Genomic DNA, 15,175 nt, shown 5'->3' on the forward strand with positions numbered 1-15,175 from the left:
TATATATTATGAATATTTTTGTCGCTGCTAAATACTAAAAATCAAAAGTAGTGAAACGATCGACGTATATTTTCTTAGCAAATCGTTATTTTGAAGACTCTTGACTCTTGAGTCTATACTAGAGAAGTTATGTATATTTTGGGTTCAGCATCAAATAATATCTTTTATTTCTTCGTTTATGTGTTAAATAAGTTTGTTTTTCTCTATAATATACAAATTTGATTGATAAGATAATGATTTGAATATGGTGATTATTTTTCTGTATCCTGTACAATTTTTTTTTTTTTTTTAATTTAAAACACTGTAATATACTTTTGACACCCATAATCTTTGGGATCTAGAAACATTTTATGCAAAACGGAGACTTTGTCGGAGAAAGTAGCCATGCGGCCATGCCTCGTGACACCGACTTTTGACAATTCCCGAGTTGAGTTTTAGTATACTCCAATCGTAAATGTATTTGCATTAAACGTAATGAACTAATCCTATACTATCTTTTATTTTATATTTTTTAGCAGTAAACGTAAGGATCAAATAATTGAGATATAGTACTTATATGCAAATAAGTAAGTGAATGTCTCTAATCACACGAACAAAAAGGAAAAGGCAATCTACTGCTAACACGCGGGTCGGCTATAGTAAAACCATACCGGTCATAGTATTGGCCCACGCCGTAATGAAACTGTCTCCCTCTCCCCCATGAGAGATGAGACCAAGATCGCACTTACTCCATGTGATTAGCTTTGTAAGACAACATTATTACTTCTATACAAACCCTAGTATTATCTTCTGACGAAAATCCAGTTTCAGATTCGATATCTTTCTTTATTACTATTCAAAAATCACACAAAAAACTAGATCGAAAGCGAATAGCATTTGTTAGATTTGTAGTATTTTGTCTTATTTACTCAAATGGGATTTTTTTTTTCTTTTATTCGAGAAGGTAATAAAAATGTAATAGCCTAATCATTTGCATAACCGCTGAAGATATTTTGGTTAAAACTCTTCAATGGTTTGTTAGTGTATAATAGAAGAAGGAAAAACAAAAATAGCCAAAATTAAACATATTGTTGGTTAAACCGAATTAAATAGATCCAAAAATCACCAAGGATGTTTGTATGTATTCTATTCTAGAAGAAACTCAAACCAATAGTACTAGTTTCAGTTATATATTTGTAACGTTTTCATATACTAGTAATTACTAGTATTATGTTACACAACAGTAATAACGAACGATGTGCACACATCACAGATTCTAGAAGAAATTGGTTAAAAATAAAAGACTAGTAATAAAAAATGCAAATTAGTAGAAAGATTGTTGTTGTTGTTGACGACCCGGAATTTAAATACCCCAAGATGACCGCACGCACGAGAGAGTCATTCACACTTTTCCGTTACAAAGAAGCTCTCTCTCCCTTTTTTTTTTTTTATTATTATTTTTTTTTTTCCTTAATAGCGATTGTTCCACACTCCTCCCTCTGTGTCACTTAAACCCAAATAAGAAGAAGAAGAAGAAGAAGAAGAAACGAAACGGCCGAATCTTCTTCATAATAATAAATTCCAGCGAATCTGATTAAAAAAGCTTAATCGCCGCCTTAAACGAGGCTTTCCAGCGATACTCGATCGGTAGATCTCGGAAGCAGTGACGCCCGATTTGTTCGTTTCCGGCGGTAATTTACTTTCTTTTCTCTCTCTATTTCTATCTATGGATTGAGTTTTTTTTTTTTTTTTTTTTTTAACGCGATTCGCATTTGGCGACTGTGTTCGATCAGATTCTGATTGATTCGAAAACTGTATTTGTTTTCTGATTGAAGAGATTTGGTGATTGAGCAGTGGAAGGGAGTGATTGAGAGTGAGAGAGAGAGAGAGATGAATGATAGAGGAGGATCGTTCGTAGCAGTGAGGCGGATTTCACAAGGTCTCGAACGAGGAAGCGTTTATCATTCTTCATCTGGTAAATTACATATTATTTCATCATCACTCTTTTTTTTTTTTTTTTTTTTTCTTCTCTTAATGGAACAAACAAACGCGTTTTTCATCTCTCTCTCTCTCTCTCTCTCTCTCTCTCTCTCTCTCTCTCTATCTCTTTCACTTTATCCACGTTTTCTCTTTCTTAAGCTCTCTCCCTCTCTCTCTCTTCGCTGGCGATTGCCTTTTTTTTTTTTTTTTTTTTTTTTTTAATTTGGAGATTAGAGATTAGAGATTTTTAGAGATCTATCTATATGTTTCGCGATTTGCTTCTGTTGCTCATCTCATAAAGATTAATTATGTGTGTGGATCTTCTCTGTAAGTGCTACTTTTAGTCAAAATCCATATATCTCTTAATTCTACTAACGAATTGTTTCCATGGCTTTGTTTTCGTTTCGTTTTCTCTTGTTTGTTTAAGAGGAGGTGTATAGCCGCCAGTTGAGATTACTATAATTCGCGTTTCCCGTCTTTTTTTTTTTATGTTACTTTTAGAGTTTCAATGCTTCCGTTTTTGATTTGTCAAACGAAACCAAAGCTCATCATAATGGATGATGATAATGTTAACCATTTCTATTGGGAATTCACTACTTTGAAAGTTTTCACCGTTCTGTCTTTGAGTATGTTTTTTTTTTATGCTTTTAAACCGAATAAGAATTTGCGTCTCACGTTTTCTTAGAGACATTTTTTAATATATCATTTCTTCTGTCTTTAAGCTCTCTTTAATCTGTTGTTTGACTTAGTCATTATTCTCAATTTTTTAATTATTAAATTGCAGCTGAGGTTGTTGCTGGATCCGCAGCATGGTTAGGCCGTGGCCTTTCATGTGTTTGTGCTCAGGGAAGAGATAGCGATGCCCGTCCTTCTTTTGATCTTACACCTGCTCAGGTTTCCTTTTCCTCTTTTTTTTCTTTCTTCTCTTCAATCCATTTTCAATCTTCGCGTCTGGTTTTTCTGATGTTTTCTAATAGCAGCTTTTATAACTTACTAGCCTTATTTGTCGAATTGTTTCAGGAGGATTGCCTTGAGAGGTTGCAGAACCGCATTGATGTTGCCTATGACAGCTCAATACCTCATCATCAGGTATGCTTTTTTTTCCTTTAGAGGATTGTTTATTTGTAACGACTGCTCGAAACGAATTTATTATGCCACTCAATAGATATGGTAGCTGTTTCAAGTTTACCTGCGCTTCATAAGTTAGACTGTACCTGCGTTACTTAAAATATTGGCTGCTATTTCAATATGCGTGTAGGAAGCTTTGAAGGACCTTTGGAAACTTGCCTTCCCTGAAAAAGAGCTACACGGTGTTGTATCCAATCAGTGGAAAGAAATGGGTTGGCAGGGCAAAGATCCGTCAACAGATTTTAGGTAATGTCAAAGTCTCTCATCTCATTGTCATTATCCTTACGTTTTTTTCCTCTTCCAATTGACTCACCGGTACTGCATCTCGCAGGGGTGGTGGTTTCATATCTCTTGAAAACTTGTTGTACTTTGCTAGGAAATTCCCGGTAAGCCTCTATAAAGCTGTCTCGACTTTAAATTAAATTCCAATGGCACCGTATCTGTAGATTGTTTGTTACCATCACATATAATATTTTTACTAGTTTATGACATTGTAAAGTTTCTGTGCTACTTGTTTGTTTCCTGTAGAAATCCTTCCAGGACCTTTTGAGGAAACAGGTTGGGGATCGTTCTGTGTGGGAATACCCCTTTGCTGTTGCTGGAATCAATATTACGTTCATGCTCATCCAGATGCTTGACTTAGAAGCAGGTATAACCACATTTATTTATTTCCATGATTGCATAGATCGTGAACCTGCTGTTTTTTTTGGTTATTTGCTTTAGGCAGCAATATGGCAACAGCTAGTTTAATTAGCATAACCACTCCTAGTTTTGATCTTCTAATTGGGTATTTGCCTTGGGCATTTGGTAGTTAATTTTGAGTACCCTATTTGAGATACTCATGTTCAGTAACATCAATAGATATTACAGTGAAACCACGACGTATTGTTGGGGAAACTATTTGAGATACTCATGTTCAGGAACATTTAGTCTAGTTGTGTATACTAACAATAGATACCCTGTGATATTACAGTGAAACCACGAAGTATTGTTGGGGAAACATTTCTGAGATTCCTTTCGGGTAAATTTCTGATAATTCTGATTATATCTCATGACTATTTCTCTTGTCACGAGTTAGATTACTAAGCTTATGTCCTACGACTTGTGTTGTATTGTAAGCAGTGAACGAATCTGCGTTTGACCTTCTTTATTGCATTGCCTTCAAGCTGATGGATCAGCAGTGGCTTTCCATGCGGGCGTCATACATGGAATTTAATGTAAGTGTATTCCTGTAACCTATTCTAATGTCGCAGAAAGTTTTTTAGATTTGAAGAACCATGGCTTTAATTTTCATATATTTTGACTTTCTTGGTGTTTTTATCTTGGCCTATACATAAGTTCACCAAATGAATTGTGGCTAAACTGATAATCGTCTGAATGACAGACTGTAATGAAATCGACAAGGCGGCAACTGGAGAGAGAGATTATGGTTGAAGACATTACACGCCTTGAAGATTTGCCATCATACAGTCTTCTCAGTCAGTAGCAAAATAGCTTTACCATGTAAGTAGAAAGATCTAACACCTCAGAAACACTATATCAAAGCCTAAAAACAACAACAGAGCAAACAAGCAAAAAGAAGACAAGGCTTGTCTATCCTCTCTTTCTTTCTAGCTCTCGGTCGCTCATCACTTCATCTTCCTGTCCTGGTTTCTGCGGTTTCCTCTATATTAGTGTTGGTTCCATGAAATCTGGGACATTAGGTTGTTATTTCTATGAGACAACGTTTAAATTTTGATTCGTATGGGGTCAATTTTTCTAACTTGCGGCGTTTGCAAAACGTTGTTGGTTAGTTGGTGTTTGGGCTAATAATACATTTGGTTACATTTCCAGTAGTACTCAGAAGACCCCAAAAAGGTCTTAAAATATGATTCTCGACCAAATGTTTTTGATTCATGACCTTATTCAATATGATTTGATTTTATCTCTCTCGAATTAACTTTTCACACACACCTTTTTTATTGGTTGATCGGCTCTGCTTCAAATCAAAGTTGTGTGCTGCGATGGACTGGCTCAATCCCTAGACCGTACAATAGGTATCATTTACCGTACTCGTACAATCAATTAAACAGTGAACTAGTCTATATTGGCCACACTGATTGTTTATCTTTTACCAGTTCGTATATATTACTAATAAAACCGAGTCCGCATAGATGTGCATATTTCACAGTAGTCAAATGTAAATGTTGCTGTTGGAACTAAATTTGTTTATTTTTTACACAAAATGCAAGTTGCGATTATTAGATTACAGTGTACTATGGGTTAATATAATACAACGCTCTCTGTCTTTATACAATTTGGTTTTTTTAAATCACTTGAAGCCGTCCTTTGACCCGCTAATTTGGAGTAGATATATTTCAACTTGTATTTCCTTAAATTATGTTCCACAGTTTATTAGGCAAATATTATTAAGAACCCACAGGACAAAAGTGGAATTCTCAGATTTTTTTGGTAATGAGCTACGATTTTACTTTACGCAGTAAGCATGTATAACATGATAACAATGACGCATTGTGCTACGTCCATGACCAGTTAAAGAAAAAAAGAATAAGAGAAAAGATAAACAGTAAACAAAAAAGTAATGAAGAAAGGAAATAATTTATTACACACAAGAAGAGCAGTTGAAGATAGACTAGTTCGACTGGTAGGAATTATCCAATCACACCGTACATCAACACCATCGTCACCCCAATCTTTCCATAACTCATGATTCTCTTAGACGCCGCGTTTTTAGCGTTTTTTGAGTTTCCCGAGGATGGAGACGGCGAAAGCGCCGATGGAGACGGTGAAGGCGCTGATGAAACGGCGGCAAGTACGGGAACAGCGAGTTTCATGCCACCGAGGCAGTGACCAAAAGTAGGGCAAATGAAGTGTATATTTCCTACTCTTGTTAGATTGATCTTTGTGTCTCTTTCGGAAAAACTCTGCGTCGGTCTGCTACTGTCGCAACCATCGTAGTCGGGTTTATCCACGACGGACACCGAGTGTGATGGACCATATTTGAACTCTGATTGATCCATAAAGAGTAAACCAAAAAAATCATTAGCTTGTGTAGCAAGTGATCGGTATGAACAAATTTTAACCTAAATGAAAAAAAAAAAAAAAAAATCCTTTACCTAGAGTGTCACCGACTCTGAAAGTCTTTCCACTAACCCAAGTCGTGTAATTGACACCAGCGGCCCAACCAGCATTATCTCCGACTTGGAAAGTTACGGCGCAGACGGCAGGGACTGCCGCTAGGAGGAGGAGGATGAGAGCAGCCTCCGTGATTGATCTCATCGAGATATATAATGTATGAGATAGATAAAGAAAGTGAAAGATATATAGAGATAAGAGATCACGAGGAAGAGGCTAAATTGTGACGTGAGATATTTGAAAATGTCATACCTTTGATATATATATATATATATATATATATATATATTGCTCTAAACTCTTTGGTATTATGATGTTTACCAAATCTTTGTTCTTTTCAAATATTTTTTTCTATTTGTAATGGCGAACAATCCATGAGTCAATTTTAATCGTTCAATAGTCTTTTCTAATCATGACATGTTGACATGTAGGGGAGATAATTTTATTTCTTGTAAAATCGATATTTAAAATTTAAAAAATGAATATATATATATATGATGTATTGAAGACACGAAAGTTTACCATATAAAATGCGTTAGAAAGTAAGATTAGAAGATTCATGAGTTCTTTTACTATCAGAAACGCACTCAAAATAATATTTCATAAGCATATGAAATTCTCCCACTCAAAAACACAACCTTTGTTGTGAAACAGAAATATTTCGTTTTTTTATTTTATTATTTGATAAATTAGAGTGAGTTTCGTCTGAACAAAATATTATCAATAAACCCGGTAAGTTATGTTATCTCTATATATGTTTTATGCTCTACAGATTTTCATTTTATTCTATCAGTGTTGGGTTTCGTTAGCTTTACATCAATGTTTTGGGAGTTTGTTTAGATGCAATTAGAAGATTTGACAATTGGAATCGTTTGACCTAATTACTCTTAAATCCTCAACTAGTATTTTTAAGTCATACGTGAACATGACTAGTTCAACTGGCCAGCCTTTGTTATCATGAAACACGATCTTGAATGTTGGGAAACATTATAGTTCTTTGTTTTTTTTGAAAAAGTGTGACATATATATTCTTTTAAAGTGAAATATGGAAAAATGATAAGAATAAAATATAAATAGATAAAAAAAAATGGCCAATGAAAAACTAAAATTACGTTTACACACAAAGAGCAAAAAATGCTCTGATTCCAAAGACCGAGCGAGAACAAAAAGATGTATCGAGCAAAAAATGCTCTGTTTCCACCATGCAGTGATTTAGTTAGGTCATAACACCGTACATCAATATTATCGTCACTCCAATCAGTCCATAGCTCATGACTCCCTTAGAGGCCGCGTTTGGCGGCGATGGAGACAGCGTAGGCGTCAATGGAGACGGTGGAGGGGTCATTGATTCGTCTGACTCCGGTGTGCCACTGGCTGGTGGAGATGCAGATGGAGGTGGCGAACCGGTTTTGGACGGAGATGTAGATGGAGGAGGCGAACTGGTTTTGGGCGGAGTGCGAGGGGAAAGCGGTGGAGAAGGAGGCGAGGATGATGGAGAAGGAGGGGAAGGTGGAGAAGAAGGGGTGGGAAGGACAAGAACAGCGAGTTTCATGCCACCAAGGCAGTGACCAAAAGTAGGGCAAAGGAAGTACTTTGTTCCTACGGTTTTAAGATCGATCTTAGTGTCTCCATCGGCGAAGCTCTGTGTCGATCCGCTACTGTCGCAGCCATCGTAGCCGGCTTTATCAACCACGGACACCGAGTGTGAAGGACCATATATGAATTCTGAAAGAATTAAATAATTATCTTTTGTTAGGGGAAAAAAGCGTTTCTTGTAAAGCAAGTAATCTATGTGGGGTGAAAAACACAAGCATTATTATTAATTTACCTAGAGTGTCACCCACTCTGAAAGTCTTTCCCGTGACCCAAGTCGTGTAATCGATACCACCGGTCCAGCCAGAAGTATCGCCGACCTTGAAAGTTACGGCGAAGACGGCAGGGACTGCCGCTAAGAGGAGAAAGAGAGCGGCCGTCGCTGTTGATCCCATTGAGATATATAATGTAAAACGATAGTTGATGAAGAGAGATGAGGGAGAGGTGACTTATATATTGATAGAGAGATGAGGGAGAGGGTGAAATGGCTATGAGGACGACGATGACGATTACTGAGAGAGAGAGAGAGTTGTTAATAAAGAGCAATGTTTGAAGAAGTCGTGGCTTTGATCAATTTGCCAACTCTCAGTTCATCAAAATCGTCAGCTATTGATTTATATCTTTATTTAAATTTCATTGTTGTAAAAGTATATTTACCGTACGTAAACCAGTTCAAAAAACTGTATCACTTTGATCAAATCTTGAATTAGAATGTTTGGAGATACCTTATATGTCTGGTAAATTTTTTTCCGACAATGTCGCATATATTAGACTTAAGAGCAGTAAATGATCGAAATGAAACCTTTAACATATGGTTAGAAAACAAATAAAAAACCAGGGAAATGGCTACCACGTTGTCTCATCTCTTTTATAATTAGTAAAACTAGAAGTACAGAGATTCGATACGGTGTTTCATGACAAAAACCATTTTGCAAATTTTGGATGCCTACTATAGAATGGTCAATGACAGAACAAGAAAGAATCCCATAAAATAAATAATAATAATTAGGATTCGCTGACTAAAACACAATATTAGTAAGAAAATCCAAAAATTTCTCTGAATATTGTAATCTTTGAAATGCGGCTGTTTTATTATAAAAACGTGTGAAACCAAACCTACCAGAGAAATATAAATGGTTGACATGTTGTTTGATCAACAAAACCAAAAAAAATGTTATTCGAAAATCATATATATAATAGCAGAGTTTTCTCTCGTTAGAGAGCTCCACCTCAGCATAATTTTTTATAAATTTTGTGGACTTTGTCTCTAATTTGAAATTATGTGGGCTTTATCCAGTTTTATAAGCCTACTTTTTTTTATTTAATTTTCCAGAACATAAGTATTTTGATGACAAAATATTAAAAACGTAGAAATATCACTATCAAGACATTTTTAATCGACATGATTCTAAGATAAACCATCAGCCCAAAACATCAAAACCAGTAAAAAATTTTTGAAATATACAGGAAAAGAAAACAAAATGGTATTTCTATGTATATTTTAAATTCATAGAAAACAAAATGGAGGTTGGACCAACACAGTTTAATCTTTTAGATTCATAGAAATCAACTTAATAACTAGATAAACCAAACAAAAAGAAACGAAACTCTTCACAACAACACATAGAATAATACACTATCAACGAGCATCAAAATAAAAATAACAACAATCTAATCTACTAAACAACCTACTTAGCTTCCACCAGCAAGCGAAACCAAAATAGACTCAATGAACAGTCTTCCCATGACTTACCAGAAGCATCACCAATCAAACAATCAACCACTCTCCTAAATTGAAAGAAAAATGCATACGTGGATGATGAACAATCGAATTCAAAGGAAAAGGACAAAAATAGTCACGAAGAATGACTGGATGAAGAAGATAATTAAGTACGGACACTCTCATTTCAGAACAAAGCTACCAGAAAATTAACACAAAAATACGGTAAAATCCTATAATAAAACAAGAACTGCCCAACAAGGTAATAAATAATCTTTGGATAATCGCCAAGTAAAAATGGCCCATTTTGGCCACATATATATTGAGGCCTTAATAATACAATATAGATATATATGAAAGAGAATAACAGCTTACACCATACACAAACACATAGGAAAGGAAAAATAAATAAAATGTGTATAAAAATAAAAGAGAAAAATGTCATTAAATGCATGAAGTTATATAGTAAAAACGTTTTTAAAAAGGCTCAACTTTGCTTATGGTGAATTAAATTGTCAACTTTTATTATTTTTTCAGTTAAATCACAAATGTTTATTGACTTTACCAAATTAGACACATAGTTAAGTCAATTAACAGATGAATTTTACAATGTAAGTCAACGTTGATAACTTCTGTTAAACAGTAAAACGACGTCGTTTGTAAGTTAAAAATAAAATAACAGAGCCGCTGCGTATATTGACAATTATACATAACAAAAAATATATATATTGTCGAAGAATTTGAACCTTAGCTTTTTCTCAAATTCAGATTTAAGCCGCCAATGGATTCCGTGGGAATCGTCATCTGAACTCCACCGCTATCCCTTGGAATGTCTCAGCGAGGAGATGGTGATCTCCGCCACGAAATCTAGAAAGTGAGATAGAATTAAAATTTGATAAATCATATTAGAGAAATAGAAAAAAAAAATCATATTGGAATTGGTCAATGGAAACGCTTAAATGAGGAAGAAAGAAAATTTTACTGATAAGTACGCGGTTCTATCGATCGTGAGAAGGAGAAAGTCCAAATAAGAGATTACCAAAAAATATATAAATATGTGTTTGGTTAAGTATTGATTAACTCATCCAACATGTGGCAGGTTCGAATCACCATATCATGTTTTTTTTTTAATATTACAAATCGACGTCATTTTACTGTTTAACGGATCTTACCGACGTTGACTTAACCCTATAAAATATATCCGTCAGTTGACTTAACTATGTGTCTTATTTGGCAAAATTAACAAAAATTTGCGATTTAACGTTAAAAAATAATAAAAATTGTCAATTTAATTAATATTTTTGCTAACTTCATGCTTTTATTGATATTTTCTCAAAAATAAAATAGAATGGTCAATAGAATAACAAAAACGATGGGCTACTATTCTTTGGCCCAAACACCGACATAAGCCAAACTTGACGCGTTTCAGAAGGGACTTCTCAAAGTTTAAGATGCTTACGAAAGTTTTTTTGTTTTTTGGGAAAAGAAGTGGCAGATTGAATTTTGGAACCACACACACCAAGTTGAAACTATCTCTCAATTGTCACCACTTCCTATTTTCTATTATTTTTGTTCATTTCCTTCTTCCTCCTTCCTCCTTCCATTGAATCTCACCACTTTCTTTCTACTCTATCTTCTTTGTCTCCCCTGAGGCACAAGAAAACAAATCATCACTTTTTCACCTCATTGATTTTGAGCCAAATACAGATAACATCATTCAACTTCATATAACTCCAAAACCCATTGATTGTTCATACTTTTAAGTAATACCCCCATGAATCTATACCAGTACTAGTTTCATTTACACAGAACAAAACAAACAATTCAAAGATATTTAATATACATATATATATTTTTATAGCATAAAAGGGAAAAAGAGAGAAACCGTTAAGTTGTAAGCATAGAATAGTGTTATCAATAATATATTGATGACTCTTTTTTTCATAAAATATCCAAAAAAGCAAAACATGCAACTAGTCATCCACCCTTCACAGATACCTTTCAATCCAACGTGGCCTATCTATAAGCAAATGGGAATTCTTTATTTGGACTAGTGATCTAACCATTCATTTATGGCTTATGTATATGAACACAAAGCAGGTAGTTTCCAAAACCGTATTCTATAGAGAGAAGTAGTAATGTTGACCTTTTTTCAAATCAGGTTATCTTCATGTGTATATAAAAATGGGTTTGGCATGCTTGCTTACTATAACTTGGGACACGGTGGGATCAACAAACATAAACTCAAGTACCAAAACAGATTCCAATGGAGGAATCAAATAAGAGTGTGCTTGATGACTGCTTTACCAGTGCTATGGCACTTACCGAGTCAGGTGTCCTTCGCGTGCCTACCCGTTACATTCTTCCACCTTCACAACGACCAATGCTCGGTTCAAGCAGTGGCACAGATACCATCACACTCCCAGTCATTGATCTCTCCCTCTTACACGATCCTTTGCTTAGACCCTGTGTCATCCATGAGATTAAAATGGCCTGCAAGGGATTTGGTTTCTTTCAGGTAATGTAATACTCTTTTTGGGCTACATACACTATACAATTTATGTAACTCCATGTCCTGCATTATTACAATCCAAATGAAGAAGATGTTTGGTGCTTAAATGTCTTATTCATGTGTCTACATTTCTCATTTCATTAAATTCAGTCATGTGTTTCATTCCTCGGGCCCTAAGACTAGTCTGGAATGTACATGAAGCATCTACCAGTCACACTAGATGTATGCTTTATGAGAAAGGCAGTTTTGTCTTTTAGCATTTATATCAAACTCAACAAAGTCCCTAATCAAATAAAAACCGTCAAATAAAACAAAGTCCTTAGTTACTGTCTTTATTGACAATAAGAAATGTAGCCATGTGAAGATGCTTATCTTCTTATTTTATGAAACTGTCAGTATCTCGGTTTCATTAAAAGCACACTACACTACTGTATCATTTGCATCCCTTTAATTCAGCACATAACTCTCAGATCCAAACTTATTTCTCTACAGATTATAAACCATGGAATATCATCATCAGTGGTGAAAGATGCGCTAGATGCAGCTACAAAGTTCTTTGACTTACCTGTCGAAGAGAAGATGCTTCTGGGTTCTGGTAATGTTCATACGCCAGTACGGTATGGCACCAGCTTCAACCATTCAACAGACAAAGTTCATTACTGGAGAGATTTCATCAAACATTACTCCCATCCTCTCTCAAAGTGGATTGATTTGTGGCCATCCAACCCTCAATGCTACAAGTAAGTAAACCTATCTGGCCATCTGCACTATCTACAAAACTTGTTATCCTTTTGACGGGTATAAGAATCCTATTTGCAGCAAAATGTATCAAAACATTGGGACTCCGAACTGATGTGATCTCTTAAAAATATCCTTTCTTGTCAGGGAAAAAGTGGGGAAATATGCAGAAGCAGCGCATGTGCTACATAAGCAACTAATTGAAGCTATCTCAGAAAGTCTAGGACTGGAAAAAAATTACTTAGAAGAAGAAATTGAAGAAGGCTCACAAGTCATGGCGGTGAACTGCTATCCAGCTTGTCCCGAACCAGATATTGCTTTGGGAATGCCACCACACTCGGACTTTGGCTCACTGACCATATTACTCCAGAGTAGCCAAGGGCTGCAGATAATGGACTCCAACAACAACTGGGTTTCTGTGCCATATATTGAAGGAGCTCTGATAGTTCAGTTGGGTGATCAGGTAGAAGTCATGAGCAATGGCATATACAAGAGTGTGGTTCATCGTGTAACAGTGAACAAAGATTTCAAGCGACTATCTTTTGCAAGTCTTCACAGTCTACCTATGCACAAGAAAATAAGTCCAGCATCTCAGCTCGTCAATGAAAACAAACCAGCTGCCTATGGAGAATTCAGCTTCAAAGATTTCCTTGACTATATCTCTAGCAATGATATTACACAACAAAGATTCATTGATACACTCAGGAAGAACAAATTCTGAAGATGGTGTTCATGACTCTCCCCAAAATCATACAATTCGACTCGGCTATTCCCATATTGGATTATGCAGACCTAGGTAGCATGCATCTTGTTTATGATCTATGGCTTAATATCACATAACAACATGAGCAAAATCCCTGTAAGTAAATTACACTTGTTTTATCACATAAAAGCATACTCTGTTATCATATACGTGTATCATTATGCTCCGGGAATGAAGCTAAAGTACTCCACCTAAATTCCAGAATTTTTCTTCTATCCAAGTTAAGAGTCATATTAGTTTTTTTTATCTAAGAGCAAGGTTTGATAAATGGATCAAAACAGCAAGGGTAAAAGACTCAACTGAAAAGATAATAGGTAGTGGAAGAAAAAGCAAGATACTAATATTTTGAGAACTTATTTCAGGTCAACAGAAAGACTAGAAATAATAGGTATTCCTTTTTTTAGTAAACGCAGAGTAATAGCAGCACCATGTCCAACAACAAAAGTACCAAAGAGAACATAGGCATAGTCTTACCTCTATCAATAAATCCATAACAGAGGTACTAGTTTGGTCCGTAGAGAAGGAAAGAGCTATTTTCTCCCTTCTGGACCACCAAAACAAAGTAACTTTGTTTCATTGTTTTATCATGCACAAACTCTACTACTTTTACTAGTTAGGTCCTTGGTCTACCAATGTCTCATAACCTTTACAACCTATCTCACATGACCAATCTTAGATTCTTAATTGGTTGACAAAATTTATATCTAATTATCAATGTTTATAATAGATAGGCGTTTACAAGATCAACAAAGCAAAGTGACAAGACTTCCGTAGAAAGATCAGAAGTAGTAGAATTATTGATACAAGTTTATCAAATTTTTGTTTTTTGATCAAATCTCACATAAGTTCCAACCTAAGTAGGTTTGGGGAAGAAATCAATGTAGTCACTTGGTAAAACTCTTACATACTTCCACCTAAGAATTTGAAAATACATTCTACAAACTAACTCTGAATTCTCAAAAAGAGAACTACAGACTAAAAAGTAAAAGACATCCTTTAAACTGTATAAACACGAATTTTTCTGAAGCTTGACTAGATACTGAAACAGCTAAGCAAAAACCAATTTTGGAAACTGCATCAACCAGATAAAACACAAATGTATGGGATTTGAACAATTACCATCATATACAGCATAAATACTCGATGCTTGCAATCTGTACTATACAGGGAAGCAAACATGTTCCCAAACCCGAATGTAAGAGCAAAGCTCGATTTCGTTCCAACACACACACAGTACCTTGCTCTATCTCCAGAATCAAACCAAAAAGCAAGAAAACCATCACTCAAAATTGCAAATTTACCTTTGGTCTTTTGGTTCTTCACTCAGTGAGCAACATAACGATCGTTTGCACTTTTGTTTCACCTACAAGATTTTACAAGCTTAATCCTACTTAGCCCAAGAAGCCAGCTTACTAAATATTCAGAGAGAGAGAGAAGAACTCACGTATAGAACTGTAAGTCTTGGATAGAGAGGAGTTGATGAAATCATCACCATAGCTTCTCCCTCCGGCGATTCCTGCAAAATCCAATTGAGTTCTCTCTGCGTTTAATATCATGGATAATTATGTTTTGCCCCCGAGTTTCCTTTTTGTAACCAATACGTCCACATCTTCATAACTTTGACTCC

General features: G+C 35.4%; 4 protein-coding genes and 1 long non-coding RNA gene across 8 annotated transcripts; 2 read left to right on the plus strand and 3 right to left on the minus strand.

Annotated features, from left to right (window-relative positions):
- Positions 1 to 1,320: 1,320 nt before the first annotated feature.
- On the plus strand, positions 1,321 to 5,022 carry LOC104788295 (uncharacterized). Of its 4 annotated transcripts, none has more exons than XM_087451502.1 (10): positions 1,321 to 1,670; positions 1,834 to 1,954; positions 2,744 to 2,853; positions 2,980 to 3,048; positions 3,218 to 3,333; positions 3,419 to 3,473; positions 3,616 to 3,736; positions 4,061 to 4,108; positions 4,210 to 4,304; positions 4,472 to 5,022. In XM_087451502.1, exons 2-10 carry the CDS (start codon positions 1,870 to 1,872, stop codon positions 4,571 to 4,573), a joined length of 801 nt encoding a protein of 266 aa, XP_087307628.1. In that variant the 5' UTR covers positions 1,321 to 1,670; positions 1,834 to 1,869; the 3' UTR covers positions 4,574 to 5,022. The 4 variants fall into 4 exon arrangements, with proteins under 4 accessions (XP_087307628.1, XP_087307627.1, XP_087307630.1 ...); XM_087451501.1 differs by having other exon boundaries at positions 1,330 to 1,670; positions 1,815 to 1,954; XM_087451504.1 differs by having other exon boundaries at positions 1,375 to 1,670; positions 1,773 to 1,954.
- A 646-nt stretch (positions 5,023 to 5,668) lies between these two features.
- LOC104788299 (uclacyanin-3-like) lies at positions 5,669 to 6,378 on the minus strand. Its single transcript, XM_087451505.1, has 2 exons — positions 6,204 to 6,378; positions 5,669 to 6,094 (listed from the first exon to the last, which is right to left on the minus strand). Exons 1-2 carry the CDS (start codon positions 6,364 to 6,366, stop codon positions 5,739 to 5,741), a joined length of 519 nt encoding a protein of 172 aa, XP_087307631.1. The 5' UTR covers positions 6,367 to 6,378; the 3' UTR covers positions 5,669 to 5,738.
- Positions 6,379 to 7,276: 898 nt separating this feature from the next.
- On the minus strand, positions 7,277 to 8,317 carry LOC104788300 (uclacyanin-3-like). Its single transcript, XM_010514038.2, has 2 exons — positions 8,051 to 8,317; positions 7,277 to 7,947 (listed from the first exon to the last, which is right to left on the minus strand). The coding sequence occupies exons 1-2, from the start codon at positions 8,208 to 8,210 to the stop codon at positions 7,439 to 7,441; spliced, it is 669 nt and encodes a 222-aa protein (XP_010512340.2). The 5' UTR covers positions 8,211 to 8,317; the 3' UTR covers positions 7,277 to 7,438.
- A 2,516-nt stretch (positions 8,318 to 10,833) lies between these two features.
- On the minus strand, positions 10,834 to 15,128 carry LOC109133144 (uncharacterized). The gene is made up of 6 exons (XR_015558026.1): positions 14,993 to 15,128; positions 14,850 to 14,911; positions 13,055 to 13,348; positions 12,613 to 12,809; positions 11,861 to 12,028; positions 10,834 to 11,182 (listed from the first exon to the last, which is right to left on the minus strand). It is a non-coding gene; the product is annotated as an uncharacterized LOC109133144 (long non-coding RNA).
- LOC104789796 (flavanone 3-dioxygenase 3-like) lies at positions 11,670 to 13,763 on the plus strand. Its single transcript, XM_010515442.3, has 3 exons — positions 11,670 to 12,053; positions 12,540 to 12,787; positions 12,933 to 13,763. Exons 1-3 carry the CDS (start codon positions 11,802 to 11,804, stop codon positions 13,504 to 13,506), a joined length of 1,074 nt encoding a protein of 357 aa, XP_010513744.2. The 5' UTR covers positions 11,670 to 11,801; the 3' UTR covers positions 13,507 to 13,763.
- Positions 15,129 to 15,175: the final 47 nt, after the last annotated feature.

This window comes from Camelina sativa, chromosome 5 (assembly GCF_030686135.1).
Source record: "Camelina sativa cultivar CO46 ecotype springtype chromosome 5, ASM3068613v1".
In the NCBI taxonomy this organism is placed as follows: domain Eukaryota; kingdom Viridiplantae; phylum Streptophyta; class Magnoliopsida; order Brassicales; family Brassicaceae; genus Camelina; species Camelina sativa.